We start from the raw sequence: 18111 nt of genomic DNA, 5'->3' as shown, positions 1-18111 counted from the left end.
AGCTTGAACCTGGGAGGCAGTGGTTGCAGTCAGCTGAGATCGTGCCACTGCACCCCACCAGCCTGGGCGACAAGAGGGAGACTCCATCTCAAAAAAAAAAAAGGAGCCGAGGAACAACTCAGAGGGTCCTGGCTCAGATCCTCCCCCTCCAGCTGCTGCTTCAAGGATCTCCACAGGAAAACTCCAGGCGCCTGGCCGACAGGGACCTTGTCCCCAGCTGGCCCCCAGAGCAAATGGGAGAGGAGGGAGCCCACTTGCTAAGCCTGCCTCTTTCTCTCCAGCCTTCCACCTGCATGTGATGGGCCAACCACGACGCCCCGTAACTGATTCATCCAGCAAACACATTCAGACTCAAAACCTGCTTTGTGCCAGGCACGGGGCAGGCCCTAAGGAGTCAGAGATGAAATGTGCAGAGCCCCTGCTCACCAAGACTTCCATTCATACAGGCATGCACTCACTCAACAGTGAGCCCCTACCATCACCAAGGACCTGAGAAAAACACAGAAGGACCCCAGCTGTGGATGCAGACTCTTAGAACGTGAAGGCTAGAAGAGAGCAGCTGGGCACTGATCCATCCTTCCCATTTTACAGATGGGGAAACTGACCCAGAGAAGTTCACGATCTGCCCATGCATTAGCCTGGGGTTCTAGCCCACACACAAGCCTCCTCCTCCTGCGTGATACTGTAGCCACCTCCCCTCCAGCATTCCAGCATGGCTCCGTGGCCCCTAGACCCCACACGGCAGTTAAGTAAATCCTTGCTTCTGAGTGTCCAACTCATCCAGCACCACAGACCCCATTCAATCCAGGCCTCCAGCAAGGGAATGGGCCCCAGCAAACCAGGGCCCTTCTCACACATGGTGCTGTGGAGGCAGAGGTGCATTCTGCAGCCACAGATTCTATATACATGGCCGCCAAGCACATCAGGGAAAGAAAATAGAAAGTAGGGCGGGAGACAGGTGCTGAGAACCACGCAGCTCCACCCACAAAGCACAGACCCAGATTCAAATCCCAGCTCTGTGACTTCCTCACCAAAGACCTTAAGCGAATCTCCTAAACTCTAGGGGCCTCCAATTCCTTTTTTTCTTTTCTTTTCTTTTTTTTTTTTTTTTTTTTTTTTTTGAGACAGAGTCTCGAACTGTCACCCAGGCTGGAGTGCAATGGTGCAATCTCAGCTCACTGCAACCTCCGCCTCCCGGTTTCATGTGATTCTCCTGCCTCAGCCTCCTGAGTAGCTGGGATTACAGGCACACACGAATACACCTGGGTAATGGTTTGTATTTTTAGTAGAAATAGGGTTTCACTATATTGGCCAGATTGGTCTTGAACTCCTAACCTCGTGATCCGCCCACCGTGGCCTCCCAAAGTGCTGGGATTATAGGTGTGAGCCGCCACACCCAGTCTCCATTTTCTCATCTGTAAAATGCAGAGAGTAATGGTACCTGCTTCATGAGGTGGCTGCAAAGCCTCGGGAAAACAGAGCAATGAAGACTTAGCACACAGTTGATGCTTAGTAATGGTGAGGCCAGACCCCCATCGTCAGAGCTGCATGCCTCAGGGACACCTGGGGAGGCATCAAGGACACCAGGTCCCTGGGAAGGGAGCCATGGCAACCAGGGAGCACGGGCCGCAGCCCAGGAGGATCTGCTACATGGCAGGGAATGCAGCATGCTGCTGTAGAAGGAAAGATCCCTCACCCAGCAGAGGCAGAGGGAGGAGGCATCTTGGTGACTCAGGGGCCCCAACAGTTGGCACTTGGCTACCTCATCAATTGACCACAAACACAAGGGCTTATCTCTGAACTCTGAATTCTACTGGATCAGCCTGTTTGCCCATCCCATCTTTATGTCAGTACCATACTGTATTAATTACTATAGCTTTGCAATACTTTTTTTTTTGAGACAGAATCTCAAAAAATTGTGCTATGTCACACAGGCTGCAGTGTAATGACATGATCTCAGCTCACTGCAATATCCATCTCCCAGGTTCAAGCAATTCTCCTGTCTCAGCCTCCCAAGTTGATGGGATTACAGGTGTGTACCACCATGCTGGGTTAATTTTTTTATTTTTAGTAGAGATGGGGTTTCACCATGTTGGCCAGGCTGGTGGCAAACTCTTGACCTCAAATGATCTGCCCACCTCGGCTTCCCAAAGTGCTGGGATTACAGGCATGAGCCACCAAACCTGGCTGCAATACGTTTTGAAATCAGGAAGTATGAGTCCACCATCTTTGTTCTTCTTTTTTGAGTACCTTTGAACGTCTATGTGAATCTCAGGATCAGCTTATCAATGTGTGCGAAGAAGCTAGCTGGGATTTTGATGGCAATGGGTTTCCAGTTCCTTGTTCAACTGCTCCTGAGCTCTGGCTCTGCTTCCTCCCCTTGGGTTCCCTGGGGGTACCCTGGTTTCTTTCCCATAAGTTCCATCTTTTGCTTAACCAGATAATACCGGATTTTTGTTTCTTGCAATCAAAGGAATCTTAACCAATAAAACTAACAATACAGTGCTACACATTGTCCCAAGCCATCATCCCAGTATCACCTTCCCAGATAACACCCAAAGACCCATTGGGGTCCCAATCTCAACACTGGCCCATGCCCACAGCTTTTCCCTCAACCCTGTAACTGGTACACTTCCAGGTTACAAACATTATATTTACAAACAGGCCCTCTCTTGATAAATGCTTGTGAAATTGAACTGGATGTCCCAAAACAGTACCAAAAGAACACTCTTACCACTCCACACCCCTCAGTAACTCTGCTTCACGCCGGCATCTCACTCAGTATGCAGATATGCTCTAGGAAAGCCAGACACTATGTGCCCATTGGACAAAAGGCATGGAAACTAAAGGCCAGACACCCCCAGACTGAATGATGTACACACGCCCTGATGCACACACCATGCCAAGCCAGCACAGGCTTGGGGGTCCCACTGTCCTGTGCCATCTTTAAGAGCTGCTTTAGAGGCCACCTCCTCCAGGCAGTCTTTCGGGACTACTCCATGGCACTCTGGCCTGAGCTCTAGACTTTTTTAGATGAAGTTTTACTCTTGTTGCCCCGGCTGGAGTAGAGTGGTGCGATCTTGGCTCACCGCAACCTCTACCTCCCAGGTTCAAGCGATTCTCCTGCCTCAGCCTCCCGAGTAGCTGGGATTACAGGCGCCTGCCACTGCACCCAACTAATTTTTTCTATTTTTAGTAGAGGCGGGGTTTCACCATGTTGGCCAGACTGGTCTCGAACTCCTGACCTCAGGCGATCCACCCACCTCAGCCTCCCAAAGTGCTGGGATTACAGGTGTGAGCCACCACGCCTGGCCTCCTGGCATCAGCTCAACAGAAAAACTGAAAGCTCTCAAAGGGGAGGAACAGACTGTCCCTGATCCCAGCCCTGCTCACTGCCTAGCCTCAGCTTTTCAAGCAAAACCAGCCAAAGTGGGAAGTCTCTTATTTTGACCCCCTTCTATGCCAGCCCTCAAGACTGGCCGTGCTTTGCCCAGAGACCTGCGTCCAAGGACAATACACAACCAGTGCCGGTAACTGAACGGCATGACAGAGGGAGACCAGGCAGGAAAAGCCTTCTGCCGAGATGGGGAGTGACGACCCAGGGAAGCTGCCTCAGAATGAGGGCGGCTCATTGGAGGAATTTTCCATGCAAAAGCCGATTCACACGTGCCAGGAGAATATTTTCAACCCAAGGCCAATGCTTTTTTCCTCCTAGAATTTCCCTCCTTTTCAATTCACTCCATAGGAGCAAGTGGTTAGTCAGTACTCACTGCCCCAAGGGACGGGTGCAGCTAGAAGTAGGCTATACTCTGGTTAAGTCTCAGAGGAAAAAGGGGATCAGGTTTCAGATAAAAGAGTCTGGCCAGAAACACAGAGGAAAAGGGAATGAAGGTGGTGAGGGTAGACAGGTCGGAGATCCCAGGAGAGTGCTGTGCCTGCTGAGGACCTCGGCAGAGGGACCAAGAGACATGCAGTAAACTGAGGCAGGCAACTCCCAGACTCTGAGTCTGGTGTGGAATCCTCAGAAAGCCCCAGGGCCTGGCTGCCCATGCTGATATACCTGGCAACAAATGACTTGATGAGCAGCTGATAACACACACACACACACACACACACACACACACACACACACACCCTGGGGTGTAGTCAGGTCCCAGTAAGTGGGGAATGTCAGAAAGTCATTGACAGGATTGGGACTTCACATAAAAATTAAAGTGATAGAAAATATAATTATCTTTTTTTTTTTTTTTTTTGGAGATGGAATCACTCTGTCTCCCAGGCTGGAGTGCAATGGCACAATCTCAGCTCACCGCAACCTCCACCTCCTGGGTTCAAGCAATTCTCCTCCCTCAGTCTCCCGAGTAGGTGAGATTACAGGAATGCACCGCCATGCCCAGCTAATTTTTGTATTTTGAGTACAGACACGAGTTTCACCATGTTGGCCAGGCTGGTCTCGATCCTGACCTCAGGTGATCTGCCTGCCTCCCAAAGTACTGGGATTACAGGTGTTAGCCACTGCGCCCGGCCCAATATAATTATCTTTCTAAAAATTAAAGTGATGATTTAATGGGCCTGAGTGTCACACCTGCTACACACACTCCCTCCTGGCCCCTTGTGATTCCATTCCCACACCTACCTTTCCCTGAACACCCCAGGAATAAGTTCCAATCTGGAAGCACCACGGACTCGGCCTGGAATCTGACAAACACGACAGCCCCTTTGTGTCTCCCACAACCTGTGGGGAACGAGGGCCCCAAATGCACTCCCGACCCACCATCATCGCTGGCCTTTACAGAACAGGAAACATCCACTTACTTGACCTTCAGACTCGCCAGCATGGTCTTGTCGATCCTGCCAAGGGAAAAGCAAGGATTCCAGTAAGTGCAAGGCTGAAGGCTCCCACGAGAGCTGCAAGGGAAGAGTCCCCGGGGCAGCCCAGACCACCAGACGGCGGGCTCTGTCTGCACGGCTACAGGGGCCCATTCCCCATTAGCAGAGGAAGAGATGACCATGAATGCTGGGAGGGCTGGGGCCACGCACCACCCTATAACGTGGGTACTGTAATTCTCCCCATTTCAGAGATGAGAAAACTGAGGCTCAGAAAGGTAAAATCACTGGCCTGGTCTGAATTCAGGTATCACACTTCAGGCCCAGGGATCGTAAGCACTTTGTGTGCGGCTTCTCCCTTTATTAGGGCTACCCCCACAGGAGGACTCAGCAGCCCAGCTTCATGGGTCAGCATCAGGTGGACATCCATATTTCCCAGGTGTCTGATTTGGGAAGATGTAGGCACCCCCAGCACCAGGGACCCTCCTGCCCTAGAAGCTGCCAGTCCATCCAGGGAAGCAGACTCTGCTCCTGGGGTAGAACCTGTGGGGGTCATATCAGGCACAGAAGTTCAGGGCGGGGAAGATCATGTTTGCTGCAGACCATCTTGGCAGCCAGCTCCTCCACCCCCAGCCTGCGCCCGCCCTTGCTGGAAAGGGAGGCAGCACCACCGAGCTTCTATTTTTACCCTTGCATATGCCAGCCCTTATGGCTGGCACAAAGAGGCCCCTCCTCCCTCTCCAGAGGCAGAAAGGTGGGCAGCATTCCCACTGTCAGTATCTCTTCTTGTGGAAGGGTCATGACCACCTCCGTCACCAGCTCTGCCACCAGCACTGACGCTGCCTTCGACACATCACGATGCGTGCCACCATCACTGTCCCTGTGACCACGCGTCACCAACACTATCACCAGTGTCGCCATCACCATCAGCTTCACTAAAATTGCCACTGGCTCCAGGATGCTGGAAACCCTGGACGTTCTTTCTGGCACCCTTGTCTGGCCGGCTCGGCTCTGCCTCCAGCTTCCCCCACACACAGCTCCAGGGGAGAGGAGAGGAGAGGTGTCAGACACGGAGCTGGGCCAGCCCACAGGTCACCCTGAGGCCTGGAGCTGGGGTGGGGTCCTTCTACTCTGAGTAAACTCCCAGGACCTTTGATCTCAGTTCCAACAGCAAAGTAAGCGGCACCCCGAGGGGCCTGGTCCACGCCCCTCCCAGTTTCTTCCCCAAAGGCTCTCTTGAGTCCCTTCCTTGGGACTTCCACCACTGGTGCCTGTGGGTCTCATGCTGGAATCCCCACCCACTCTGGGATGCAGACCCTCCTCTTCCCCCATTCAACCCACAGATGCCTAGATCCAGGCAGGACTCAGAGCCCACACTCTGCTGTAATGCCTGCAACCCAGAGCTGACCAGTGGCAACCCTTAATAATACACACTTAGGTTTTACATTTTCTCAAGGAATCTCTTAATTCTTTTTTTTTTTGTTCCAGATGGAGTCTCACTCTGTCACCCAGGCTGGAGTCCAGTGGCATGATCTCAGCTCACTGCAACCTCCACCTCCCAGGTTCAAGTGATTCTCCTGCCGCTGCCTCCTGAGTAGCTGGGACTACAGGTGCCCACCACACCCAGCTAAGTTTTTACATTTTTAATAGAGACAGGATTTCATCATATTGGCCAGGCTGGTCTCAACCTCCTGACCTCATGAGAATCTCTTAATTCTTACAACATCCCTGTGCTGTTGGTAAAGTAGAACTCCCCCGTTGACATATGGGGAAACTGAGACCCAGAGAGAGGAATTGTCCCATTTGAGTTCCTCAGTGGTCAAGGTGGAGTCAGCGGTGGAACCTGGGCTCCAGGTGCGTGCACCTCTGACCTCTGTCTGGTCAGCCCCGCCCACCACACCACCCACAGGCACCCTGGTCACAGCAGCCCTGATCCCTGATCCACACCCACACAGCAGCCAGCCCACCAAGGTTCCTACACCAGGGTAAGGCCTCGGGAGGGCGGAGCTGTGGTTTTGGAGAGGCTGAGATGGGAGATGGAGAGCGGCTGTGAGGCTAGGCCTTCCCCTTTCAGGAAGCCAAGGCTCCAAGGCATTCCTCCTCCCCCACCGCATTCCTCCTCCCCCACCCCATCCCACCCACCCGCATCACCTTGTCTGCCTCTGGGGCCAGAGGTTACCCACCCTGCATCCAATGCAGCTAGGAAAACCCTACCCCTCCTCCAGACTCTGTTCACCATCTGGAGGGACCAGGGCTCCAGGAATCTGTGACATCCCCTCCCAGCTGGCAGCCACCCTAGATGACGCCCAAACCCCAGTCTCGCCCTCTTTCTTGCTGCCCTAACCTTCCAAGCCCAGAAGGCCCCACCATCCCCTCAACCTCAGTGGGCCCCAAGCAGACACATGCTGTGTGCAAAAGACCTCGGTGAGTTAACCTGCATCTACTGAGCCCGTGTGACAGGCCAGGCTTCTGTGAACACGACAGGGCAGGGCCTTCCCTCCTAGAACACACAGTCCAGTGGACACTCAGTCAACACACGGGGGCCTCTGGGACATCCTAGGGTTCTTCCTCCACCTTCGGCTCTGCCTCAAAAGCGGCCCTGGGCAGCCACACTCCTGTCTTCCCCCTCACCTGCACAGATGCAAACCTCAGGCCCGGCTTTGCCCCTAGCTCCGGAGCAGCGGGTCTTCGCACAGGGGCTTCGCATGGAATGAAGTGAGGCTGAGACCCAGACCCATGCCCAGGGAGCTTTCTGACGGCCAGCCTTCCATCTGCGCCACACCTCCCGGAGAAAGGCGGGCCTCAGAGGGTACAATCTCACTGCTGGGCCCTGCCCTGCAAGGCTCCCAGCCCAGACACACACACCCCTCCCAACCAGAAGCCAACTCCTCTGCTGCCTCCCGGACACTGGCACCTACCCTCAGGGCGGCAGCTCCCAGGCCCCAGCAGCAGGGAGGGTCTGAGAGCAGACACAGGCCACACCGTGCCATTTTCTTCTCATCCGCACCATCCCATCTGCCACACATGGGGTGCCCACATCCCTCCCCGCCAGAGGATGAATGGCAAAGTGCTTTTGAAGAGGAGGAAGAGGGACATAAAAAGCCACACATGGAAGAGAAAGGTTACCAAGGATCGCAGCCCCTCTCTCCCTCCCCTTCATGCCACCCCTGTTAGTCCACCATTCTCCACACCAGGACACCCCCAGCCACCTGCCTCGGAGCCCCTCCCAGTCAGACAGTGCCCCCAGCCCAGGAGCTGAAAGGAAACCGAGCATGAAAACCACCAGACTCTGTTCCCCAGCTGCGGAGAAGCTGCCAGCACTGGGAACCAGAGACAAGCCGTTGGCCTCTGTGTGCCTACTTTCTGCCCCCCAGGGAGGAAACAGCACATCCCTCGTCCCAGACAGAAGCTTAGAAGCAAGAGAGGCCAGAGGTCCAAGCAGGAGGCTGGCGACAGATGCAGCTGCTAGGACAGAGCTAGGGTGGGCTGCCTGGCATGCAGGTGGGAGACCTCCTCTCGCAACCCACCCCCAAGAGAGCAGGCAGCCCAGGGGCCCAGAGGTCACAGACCCCCCACCGCAAGGCCACACCAACAGCATAGACAGGAGCATCACACACACACACACGCAGCAGCTCAGACACGGAGTGCACGCATGGCCACACACACAGGCACAGGCTCACACACGGTCACATGGAGTGCCAGTCACAGCCACACACGCCTGCACACACAGGCTCACACACACACTTACACATAATCCCAGACACACACACACACACACATACGCAGGAACCTGCGGACACAGAGACACAGACATTCAACTGCAGTCACACGCACTCGAGTGCTCACCCGCCTACGGACAGCCGGCACAGACCTGCAGGATTCACCAGCAGATTGTGCCCAGAGACAGCAGGGAAGGCTTACGGTCTCTGACGTCCCCACCGGGATCCTGCATCTCCACCTGCCAGGGCATCAGCAGACCCAGCTCTCAGGCACAGCCGCGCGCCCCTCTGTTCCCACGGCCGCCAATGTACTCAACAAGACTTCACTTCTAAGTAAGTTATCTCCCATCACTCGACCGCCCTCCCACCTGTCACCCACCATCCGAAGCCCCCAAAGGAGACGCTGCGCTTCCGGCCAAACATGGTTGTGACTGCAGAGCCCCGGGTCCCAGCGATGTCCCCGGGGCTGTCTGCAAGAGGACCGTGGTATGGCAGGGTCAGTGCCGGCACAGGGCGGGGCGCCCAACGTGGCACCTCCCTCTTCGCCTGCCCCCAGCCCGAGCTTCCTGTGGGTGAAGCTGCAGGCTGGGAGGTGTGTCCTGCGCTCCAGGAGGCACCAAGATAGGCCGAGGAGGTGGTGGAGGGCAGCTTCCCCACACCCAGAAGAACCCACAGCTCCGGAAGGGGCTCGGCTGGCAGATTGCTCCACAGCCCAGTTTGCCGCCCGGCCCACACAGCCCCAGCTTCCCAGAACCCAAAGGCACCCAAAGGATTCCCACAGCCACGCCTAGGAGTGATAGAAAGATGCAGCTGGAAGCCTCAGGGGTGCCTGAGCACTGGAGTCATTCAAGCCCACTCCCAAGGGCTGCCTGAGACAGGGACCTTTGCCTGCCTGCTCCACCATGGCTCAGCACATGCCAGAGGACACAGCCACACATGTCATTACACTGGCACATATGGCTGTTAGGTATACATGCACGTGAGTGGGCATGGGGGCACATGGGATGCACACATGGGCACATGCACGCACAGGAGACCCAGGTACACACAGATACATGCATGCTGACATATGTCTCATCAGACACCTGCACACACCCCCAATCACAGCACTACACACTCGTGTGCACAAATGCACACTCATGCAACTCCACAGAGGCAACAATAGAGACACCCGCACACCCTTCTCATCGACTGATGGCTTCCCACTGGACACGTGCACAGACCTGAATGCATGCACATGTGCTCACAGGCACTCATCAACACACGCAGACCACACGCACAACTCGAGGGGCATTCACATGTACGCACACACAGGCACAGAGCTGTACCTGGCAGCCCCCCGAGGGTCTAGACAGATGTCAGAGCAGTGTCATGCTTCACTGGCAGCGTGGGCTGGGTGGACGGTACCCGTGTGAGGTGAACTTCTCTTCCCAGCTGAACCTCAGCGCCAGTGCTCATCCCTGCATGCACTGGTGCTGGTCACGCCTGGTACACAGTAGGCACTTACTAATGGCAGCCCCTCAAACGGATGTGGTACATACAGTACAACAGACACGGGGGTGGGTGGGCACAGACAGGACCCCAAGCCCCGCCCCACCCCCAAGTAGTGGAGAAAGGGTGCCATTGGCCTCTCTCTCCAGCCAACCCTCCCTGAAGTCTCCTCTCGGGCCTGTTGCCATCTGAAGGTCCCAGACTCCGTGATGAGGTGCCAGGGGCCAACCCCAACCTGTGGACCAAGGGCACAGGATTTCTATTTTCTTGACTCCTTCACAGCAGGGGACACCACAGGGGTCTCGAGCCCTGGGTGGACTGGGGGAGCAGCTTCAGGGTCCTGGGCCAGCGCAAGGCTGGGGGCTGACTCTCTTCCTCCAAGGCAGCGAGCCCCTAGCAGGAGCCCAGAGGCTTCGCCCCACCCTCACCTCTGCCCCAGGAAAGTTAGGATTGTGTGGTTCATGCTTTGGGGTGGCTTCAGGTTACTGGCTTCCACCTGGATGGCCACTCCAGAGTGCCACAAGTGCCCATCACCCCAGTGGCACCCACCCACACCCAGGAAATGCTCAACAGGTACCGTGGACACCTTGGGTCCTACCTGCCCTGCCTCCATCTAACCTTCCTCTGAGAAGAACAGCTCTGCACTCAATCCACCTCCAGGGTCAGAAGTGGGCACCTGACCAGGCCTGGCCAACTGGGGCATCCACTCCTGGCTGTGGGGATTGGTTCAGGAGACCTAAGTGAACCCAAGAAGACACCTTCCCAGGAGGCTTCCCCTGCTAAAGTACTAGACGAAAGCCTGCATCTGTGGAGAGTACGGGAAAATGAAACTGACCTACAGGAAGGCAGGGATGAGAACTGACAAGAGACAGGGAAACAGGAGGAAGAGCAAGTCTTTTTTTATTTTTTGAGAAGAGTCTCCCTCCATCACCCAGGCTGGAGTTCAGTGGCTTGATCTTGGCTCACCACAACCTCTGCCTCCCAGATTCAAGAAATTCTCCTGCCTCAGCCTCCCAAGTAGCTGGGATTATAGGCATCCGCTACCACATCTGGCTAATTTTTGTATTTTTAGTAGAAACAAGTTTTCACCATGTTGGCCAGGCTGGTCTGGAACTCCTGACCTCAGATGATCCACCCATCTCAGCTTCCCAAAGTGCTGGGATTACAGACGTAAGCCACCACACCCAGCTGAAAGACAGAGTCTTAAGGGCATCATCTGAGTTCCAGGATCAAGCTGTGCCAGGAGCCAGCTGACCCCGGGTGTGGGAGAGCCAGCACTACGTGTCTTTATTCCTAAGGCCAGTATGAGCTGGATTTCTTTCACAGCTGGCCGCTCGGCCTGCTCCCACCGCCAACAGCAACACCTGCTCCAGGCCAAGCACCACGCTGGGTACAGAAAGCACCAGGGCAAGCCAGACACAGCCCACAGCCTCTACAGCCTCGGGAGGTGCTGGGGCAGGGGGTGTTGCATGGGTTGCAATTTTCCTACTTTTTTAAAAAAAATCAGTTAGAGGGAGTTAATGACAGGCCCATCTTTGAAGTATACTTGGATGTGTTTTCATGCATGAGAGAAGTGGGATGAGAGTCATATCACACTCAGGCACACCCACCACCCACACTGACCACATGTGAATGTTGCCTGCCGCATGTGTTCTAGAAGATAAAGCTGACAGATGCTCTTATCTAGGGCCTCCCAGTCTATGGAGACACCCAGGTAAAGGCCAGGTATGAACACCTGGAACAAGCGTTCCCAGAGTCGGGAAAGGCTGGGGCCCAGTCCCAGACATCTGAACAGCAGCCTGCAGACAAGGCAAGGGGCGCGTCTCAAGCCTCCACTGCTGCCGCTCTGAGGCTGGTTTCCCCTTCTGGGGATGCGCTCCCTGACAGCCACAAACAACACTCATGATTCAGACACCTGGCCAAGGAACAGAACTAGGTGGGCAGCCTCACAGCAGGCAGGGGTGCAGAACTCACAGTGGCCTGGACTTCTTAGACGCCACTGGGGTCCAGGAAGCTTGGAGAAACCAGAAGGATGCAGTGGTCCAGGCACACCCAGAGTGATGGCTGAAAGAGGGAAGGGCCTCTCCCAGGTGGCTTTTCATGGCACTTCACGAGCCCTGCAGGGCAAAAGCCGGCTTTTCCCGCCCTCCCTTCCTCTCCTTCTTGAGGTCCCATGACCTCAGGCAAGTTAACTTCTCTAGGCCTGGGTTTTCTCTTCCATAATTGGAAGGCTGCCACCACCCTCACGAGGTCATCAGCGAACGGAAACACTCAGCACAGGGCTCTCCTCTTCCATAAGCGGTGCACAGCGAGGGGACCTCACGCTCTCTGGGAAGGATTGTGAGTCCAGAGAAAAGGGAAGCAGCCGGGCACGGTGGCTCATACCTGTAATCCCAGCACTTTAGGAGGCTGAGGCGGGTGGATCAGCTGAGGTCAGGAGTTCAAGACCAGCCTGACCAACGTGGTGAAACCCCAACTCTACTAAAAATACAAATATTATCTGAGCGTGGTGGCCGGTGCCTGTAATCCCAGCTCCTTGGGAGGCTGAGGCAGGAGAATCGTTTGAACTTGGGAGGCGGAGGTTGCAGTGAGCCAAGACCGTGACACTGCACTCCAGCCTGGGTGACAGTGTGAGACTCCATCTCAAAAAAAAAAAAAGAGAGAGAAAAGGGAAGCACTCTGTGAGGCAGGCCCAGCCCTCTTGGCCCCACCAAGCACAGCCCAGCTTCCTCCCACAGCTCTGCTGACTCGGCAGCCAGGCAGCCAGCAGGGAGAGGACGACGAGCTGCGGGCCCAAGAGGGCCAGGGCAGCACCGGCATCTGTGAGTCTCCTGTGGGCCAGCGCAGACCGAACCGCCTAGCTCACTTTGGCCTCACAACCCCCTCTGAGATGGCACCCTATTATTTTACAGACAGGGACACTGAGGCTCAGGGAAGTGAAGGAATCCAACCACATTAACCCAGCTTGATGACTATCGGCCCCACTCATTCTGGAACTGGCAAAAACGCACAGTTCGTCAGTGCCCATGTTACAGATGGGAAAATGAGAATCCTAAGCAATGCTCAGCTCATCACTGGGGAGAGAATAATGAAGAGGGAAGGAGCAAGTGCCCAGGCCCCCAAATCGCCTGGCTGGATGGGCTCCTTCTCTGTCAGGCTCCTAACACTTCCCAGAGCCTGCTGTGGGTCACAGGTCACAAGGGCTGTGGGGGTTACTGGGGGACCAGCCTGGGGGTAAGTCCCAGCCAGAGTCCCAACCCCAGGGCAGAGGTCCAGGGAACCCAACCAGTTCGATGGGCTTTTTTTTTGTTGTTTTCTTTTTTAGAGACAGAATCTCGCTCTGTCACTCAGGCTGGAGTGCAGTGGCGCGATCTCAGCTCACTGCAACCTCCACCTCCTGGGTTCAAGTGATTCTCCTGCCTGAGCCTCCCGTGTAGCTGGATTACAGGCGCCCGCCATCACCCCAGATAATTTCTGTATTTTTAGTGGTGACAGAACTCCTGACCTCAAATGATCCACCCGCCTTGGCCTCCAAAAGTGCTAAGATTACAGGCAGGAGCCACCGCGCCTGGCCTCTCCGTCATCCTTTGTCTTCATGTGATTTATGAAGGAAGCAGAGGTCGATCTACGTCTCCCCTTGGATGAATAGCAGGCTGAAACCCGAAGAGAGTAGATGACCTGCCCCCCCAGTGACTTGGAGGTGGAGCTGGGATGAGAGCTGAGTTCCAGGGGGTTAGTACTGGGGCTGGATGGGTAGTACTGTCTGGACGGCAGAGGATCTGGGTCAGACCACCTAGCGCCTGCTTCTCTTGGACATCTGTTTCCTGAGCTTCCTGTAACTGCCTCATCCCATGCCTGGGAAAGGAGCTTGTCTCATCTTTCAGCTCCCGCTGGTGGCTGTCAGATCTGAGCTGCCCAAGCAGAGGAAACCACATTGTCCCTTCCGCTCGTCCTGCCAGGCTAGTCTTGAACTCCTGTGTGCCAGGCTGGTCTTGAACTCCTGACCTCAAGTGCTCTGCCCGCCTCAGTTTCCCGAAATGATTGCACAGTGATTGCACATCTGCCTAGTGATATTCAGTCCACAGATCACTGCCCCGCCTGCACTATCTCAAGGGCCAGACTGAATTTCCCATTGCTCAAGTGCTGAAAAGCAAGATGATGGCAGATTGCAAAAGGAGGGCTTGTGAAAACGGATTCCAAGAGCAGGGCCCTGACGTACCAAGATTGCACAATTTATTCTCTTTTGTTTTTTTGAGGAGTCTTGCTCTGTTGCCCAGGCTAGAGTGCAGTGGTGCATTCTTGGCTCTCAGCAACCTCTACCTCCCAGATTCAAGCAATTCCCCTGCCTCAGGCTCCTGAGTTGCTGGGATTACAGGTGCGCACCACCACGCCCAGCTAATTTTTTGTATTTTTAGTAGAGATGGAGTTTCACAGTGTTAGGATTGTCTCGATCTCCTGACCTCATGATCTGCCCACCTCGGCCTCCCAAAGTGGTGGGATTACAGGCGTGAGACACTACACCAGGCCTTTTTTTTCTCTTTTTATTTTTCTTTTTTTATTTGGGATGGAGTCTCACTCTGTCACCCAGGCTGGAATGCACTGGTGCAATCTCGGCTCACTACAGCCTCTGCCTCCCGGGGTCAAGTAGTTCTCCTGCCTCAGCCTCCCAAGTAGCTGGGACTACTGGTACACCCCACCATGCCTGACGAATTTTTTTTGTGTGTGTATTTTCAACAGAGACAGGGTTTCACCATGTTGGCTAGGCTGCTCTTGAACTTCCGATTTCAGGTGCTATTGAACTTCTGACTTCAGGTGCTCTGCCCACCTCAGTTTCCCAAAATGACTGAACAATGTATTTTTATCTGTTCAGTAAGACCCGAGACCAAGATAGTTGACAGCAATACATGGCTATGAACTAGAGAAGCTATGAATTTTACTACAATTAAAAATTTTAAATAATAACAAGGTATCAGCTGGGCAAGGTGGCTCACACCTGTAATCCCAGCACTTTGAGAGGCCAAGGCCGGTGGATCATGAGGTCAGGAGATCAAGACCATCCTGGCTAGCATGGTGAAACCCCGTCTCTACTAAAAATACAAAAAATAAGCTGGGCGTGGTGGCGTGCACCTGTAGTCCCAGCTACTTGGGAGGCTGAGGCAGGAGAATCACTTGAATCCAGGAGGCAGAGGTTGCAGTGAACCGAGATCATGCCATTGCACTCCAGCCTGGACAACAGAGCAAGACTCCAACTCAAACAAACAAACAAACAAACAAACAAGGTATCACTATTACCCATCAGATAAAGTTTTTTAAAAAATTGATAATGCCAGGAGTGGTAGCTCATGTCTGTAATCCCAGCACTTTGGGAAGCCAAGGCGGGTGGATTACTTGAGCTCAGGAGTTCAAGACCAGTCTGGGCAACGTGCTGGAACCCAATCTCTACAAAAAATCAAAAATTGCTGGGTGCAGTGGCTCAAGCCTGTAATCCCAGCACTTTGGGAGACTGAGGCAGGTGGATCATGAGGTCAAGAGATCGAGACCATCCTGGTCAACAAGGTGAAACCCCGTCTCTACTAAAAATACAAAAATTAGCTGGGCATGGTGGCGCGCGCCTGTAGTCCTAGCTACTCGGGAAGCTGAGGTAGGAGAATTGCTTGAACTCAGAAGGCGGAGGTTGCGGTGAGCCGAGATCGCACCATTGCACTCCAGCCTGGGTCACAAGAGCGAAACTCCATCTCAAAAATAAAAAAAAAATAAATAAATAAAATCAAAAATTAGTGGGGCATGATGGCAGGCACCTGTAGTCCCAGCTACTGGGGAGGCTGAGGTGAGATGATCATTTCAGCCCAGGACAAAGAGGTTCCAGTGACTCATGATTGTGTCACTGCACTCCAGCCTGGGTGACTAAGCACAGACCCCGTCTCAAAAGAAAAAAAAAATTGATAATGGTGTAAAGGTATAGGAATCAGGCAGGCATCCCATTTATGTGTAGATATTTGACACTATCTCTGTGCTGGTTTATTTTATGTGTCAATTTGACTGGGCTAGGGGATGTCTCCATAACTGATGAAACATTATTTCTGGGTATGTCTGTGAGTTGTTTCTGGAAGAGATTCGCCTTTGAATTGGTAGAGTAAGTAAAGAAGATGCCCCTTTACCAATGTGGGCGGGCATCATCCAACATATTGAGGGCTTGCCAAAACAGTGGAGGAAGGGAGAGTTCATTTTCTGCCTGAGCTGAGACACCCGTCTTATGCTGTCAGCTATCAGCGCTCCTGGTCCTTGTGCCTTAGGACTTGGACTAGAGCTATGCCACCAGCCTTCCTGGATCCCCAGCTAACAGACAGCAAATTATGGGACTTCTCAGCTTCCAAAATTGCATGAACCTGGCCAGGTGCAGTGCCTCAGGCCTGGTTGAGCTCAGTAATTCCAGCCCTTTGGGAGGCCAAGGCAGGTGGATCACTTGAGGTCAGGATTTCGAGACCAGACTGATCATCATGGTGAAACCCCCATCTCTACTAAAAATACAAAAAAAATTAGCTGAGCCTGGTGGCAGGCACCTGTAATCCCAGCTACTTGGGAGGCTGAGGCAGTAGAATCACTTGAACCAGGGAGGCAGAGGTTGCAGTGAGCCAAGATTGTGCCACTGCACTCCTGCCTGGACGACAGAGCCAGACTCCAACTCAAAACAAACAAAAAAAACACAAATTACATGAACCAATCCCTCATAATAAATCTAAACGCGTGCATACACACACACACACACACACACACATCTGCATACATATGTATGTATCTACTATTAGTTCTATTTCTCTGCAGAAAACTAACACACTGCAGCAAAATTGTTTAAGTGTACATACCCTTTGTGCCAACCATTTTGTTTTTAGAAATTTATTGCACAGGTTAACTCATACAAGTTGACAAGATCTATGCATACAGACATTAATCAAATCATTGTAATAGCAAATTCAAAAATAATCTAAATGATCACCGAGGATTAACTACACTGCAGAATAAGCATACGACAGAATACTATGTAGCCACTGAAAATAACCAGGTAGCATTTAATATATGTTTATATATGAAGATATCCTAAAACTTCAAGTTTAAAAAAACAGCGACAGTGTGCAGTGGCACAGACCTGTAATCCCAGCACCTTGGAAGGCCAAGGTAGGAGGACTGCTTGAGACCAGGAGTTTGAGACCAGTCCCAGCAACATAGTAAGACCCCATCTGTACAAAAAAATTTTTAATTAGCCAGGCATGATGCTGTGTGCCTATAGTCCCAGATACCTGGGAGGCTGACGTGGAAGGGTCACTCCAGGCCAGGAGGTTGGGGTTGCAGTAAGCTATAACCATGCCACTGCACTCCAGTGCGGGCAAAGAGTAAGACCCTGTCTCAAAACAAAGCCAAAGCCGGACATGGTGGCTCATGCCTGTAATTCCAGCACTTTGGAGGCTAAGGCAGGTGGATCACTTGAAGTCAGGAGTTCAAGACCAGCCTGGCCAACACAGTGAAACCTTGTCTCTACTAAAAATACAAAAATTAGCCAGGTGTGGTGGTGGACACCTGTAATACCAGCTACTTGGGAGGCTGAGGCAGGAGAATCGCTTGAACCTGGGAGGTGGAGTTTGCAGGAAGCAGAGATCTCGCCCCTGCACTCCAGCCTGGGGACAGAGCAAGGCTTCATCTCCCAAAAAAAAAAAAGAAAAGAAAAGAAAAAAGAATGGCCAGGGGCAGTGGTTTACACCTGCAATCCCAGCACTTTGGGTAGGAAAGGGATGGATCACCTGAGGTCAGAAGTTCAAGACAAGCTTGGCCAAAAATGGCAAAACCCTGACTCTACTAAAACTACCAAAATTAGCCAGGTGTGGTGGCAGGTGCCTGTAACCCAGCTACTCGGAAGGCTGAGGCAGAAGAATTGCTTGAACTGGGGAGGCAGAGGTTGCAGTGAGCAGAGATCTCACCACTGCACTCCAGCCTTGGAGACAGAGTGAAACTCTGTCTCAAAAAATAATAAAAATGTAATATAAAAGAAAGGCTTGAACGCTGGAGGATGCCTGAAGGGCCT

General features: G+C 53.2%; 1 protein-coding gene across 10 annotated transcripts in view; it reads right to left on the bottom strand.

The window, feature by feature from the left end:
• The window catches only part of RAP1GAP2 (RAP1 GTPase activating protein 2), a 271958-nt gene that overhangs the window by 222983 nt on the left and 30864 nt on the right, over positions 1-18111 (bottom strand). For 3 of the 10 annotated variants that reach the window (XM_010343661.3, XM_074388359.1, XM_039476611.2), the window contains one exon: positions 4816-4851. In XM_010343661.3, the coding sequence (XP_010341963.1) occupies positions 4816-4851 (36 nt within the window). Of the gene's footprint in view, positions 1-4636; positions 4699-4774; positions 4795-4815; positions 4852-7745; positions 7979-8673; positions 8901-8925; positions 9085-18111 lie in introns of those variants that run through there. The other 7 variants (XM_074388360.1, XM_074388357.1, XM_074388356.1 and 4 more) reach the window with 7 other exon arrangements.

Source organism: Saimiri boliviensis, chromosome 17 (genome assembly GCF_048565385.1).
Source record: "Saimiri boliviensis isolate mSaiBol1 chromosome 17, mSaiBol1.pri, whole genome shotgun sequence".
NCBI lineage: Eukaryota > Metazoa > Chordata > Mammalia > Primates > Cebidae > Saimiri > Saimiri boliviensis.
Note: the sequence above shows the minus strand (reverse complement) of the source record. Positions and strands in the feature narration are given on the sequence as shown.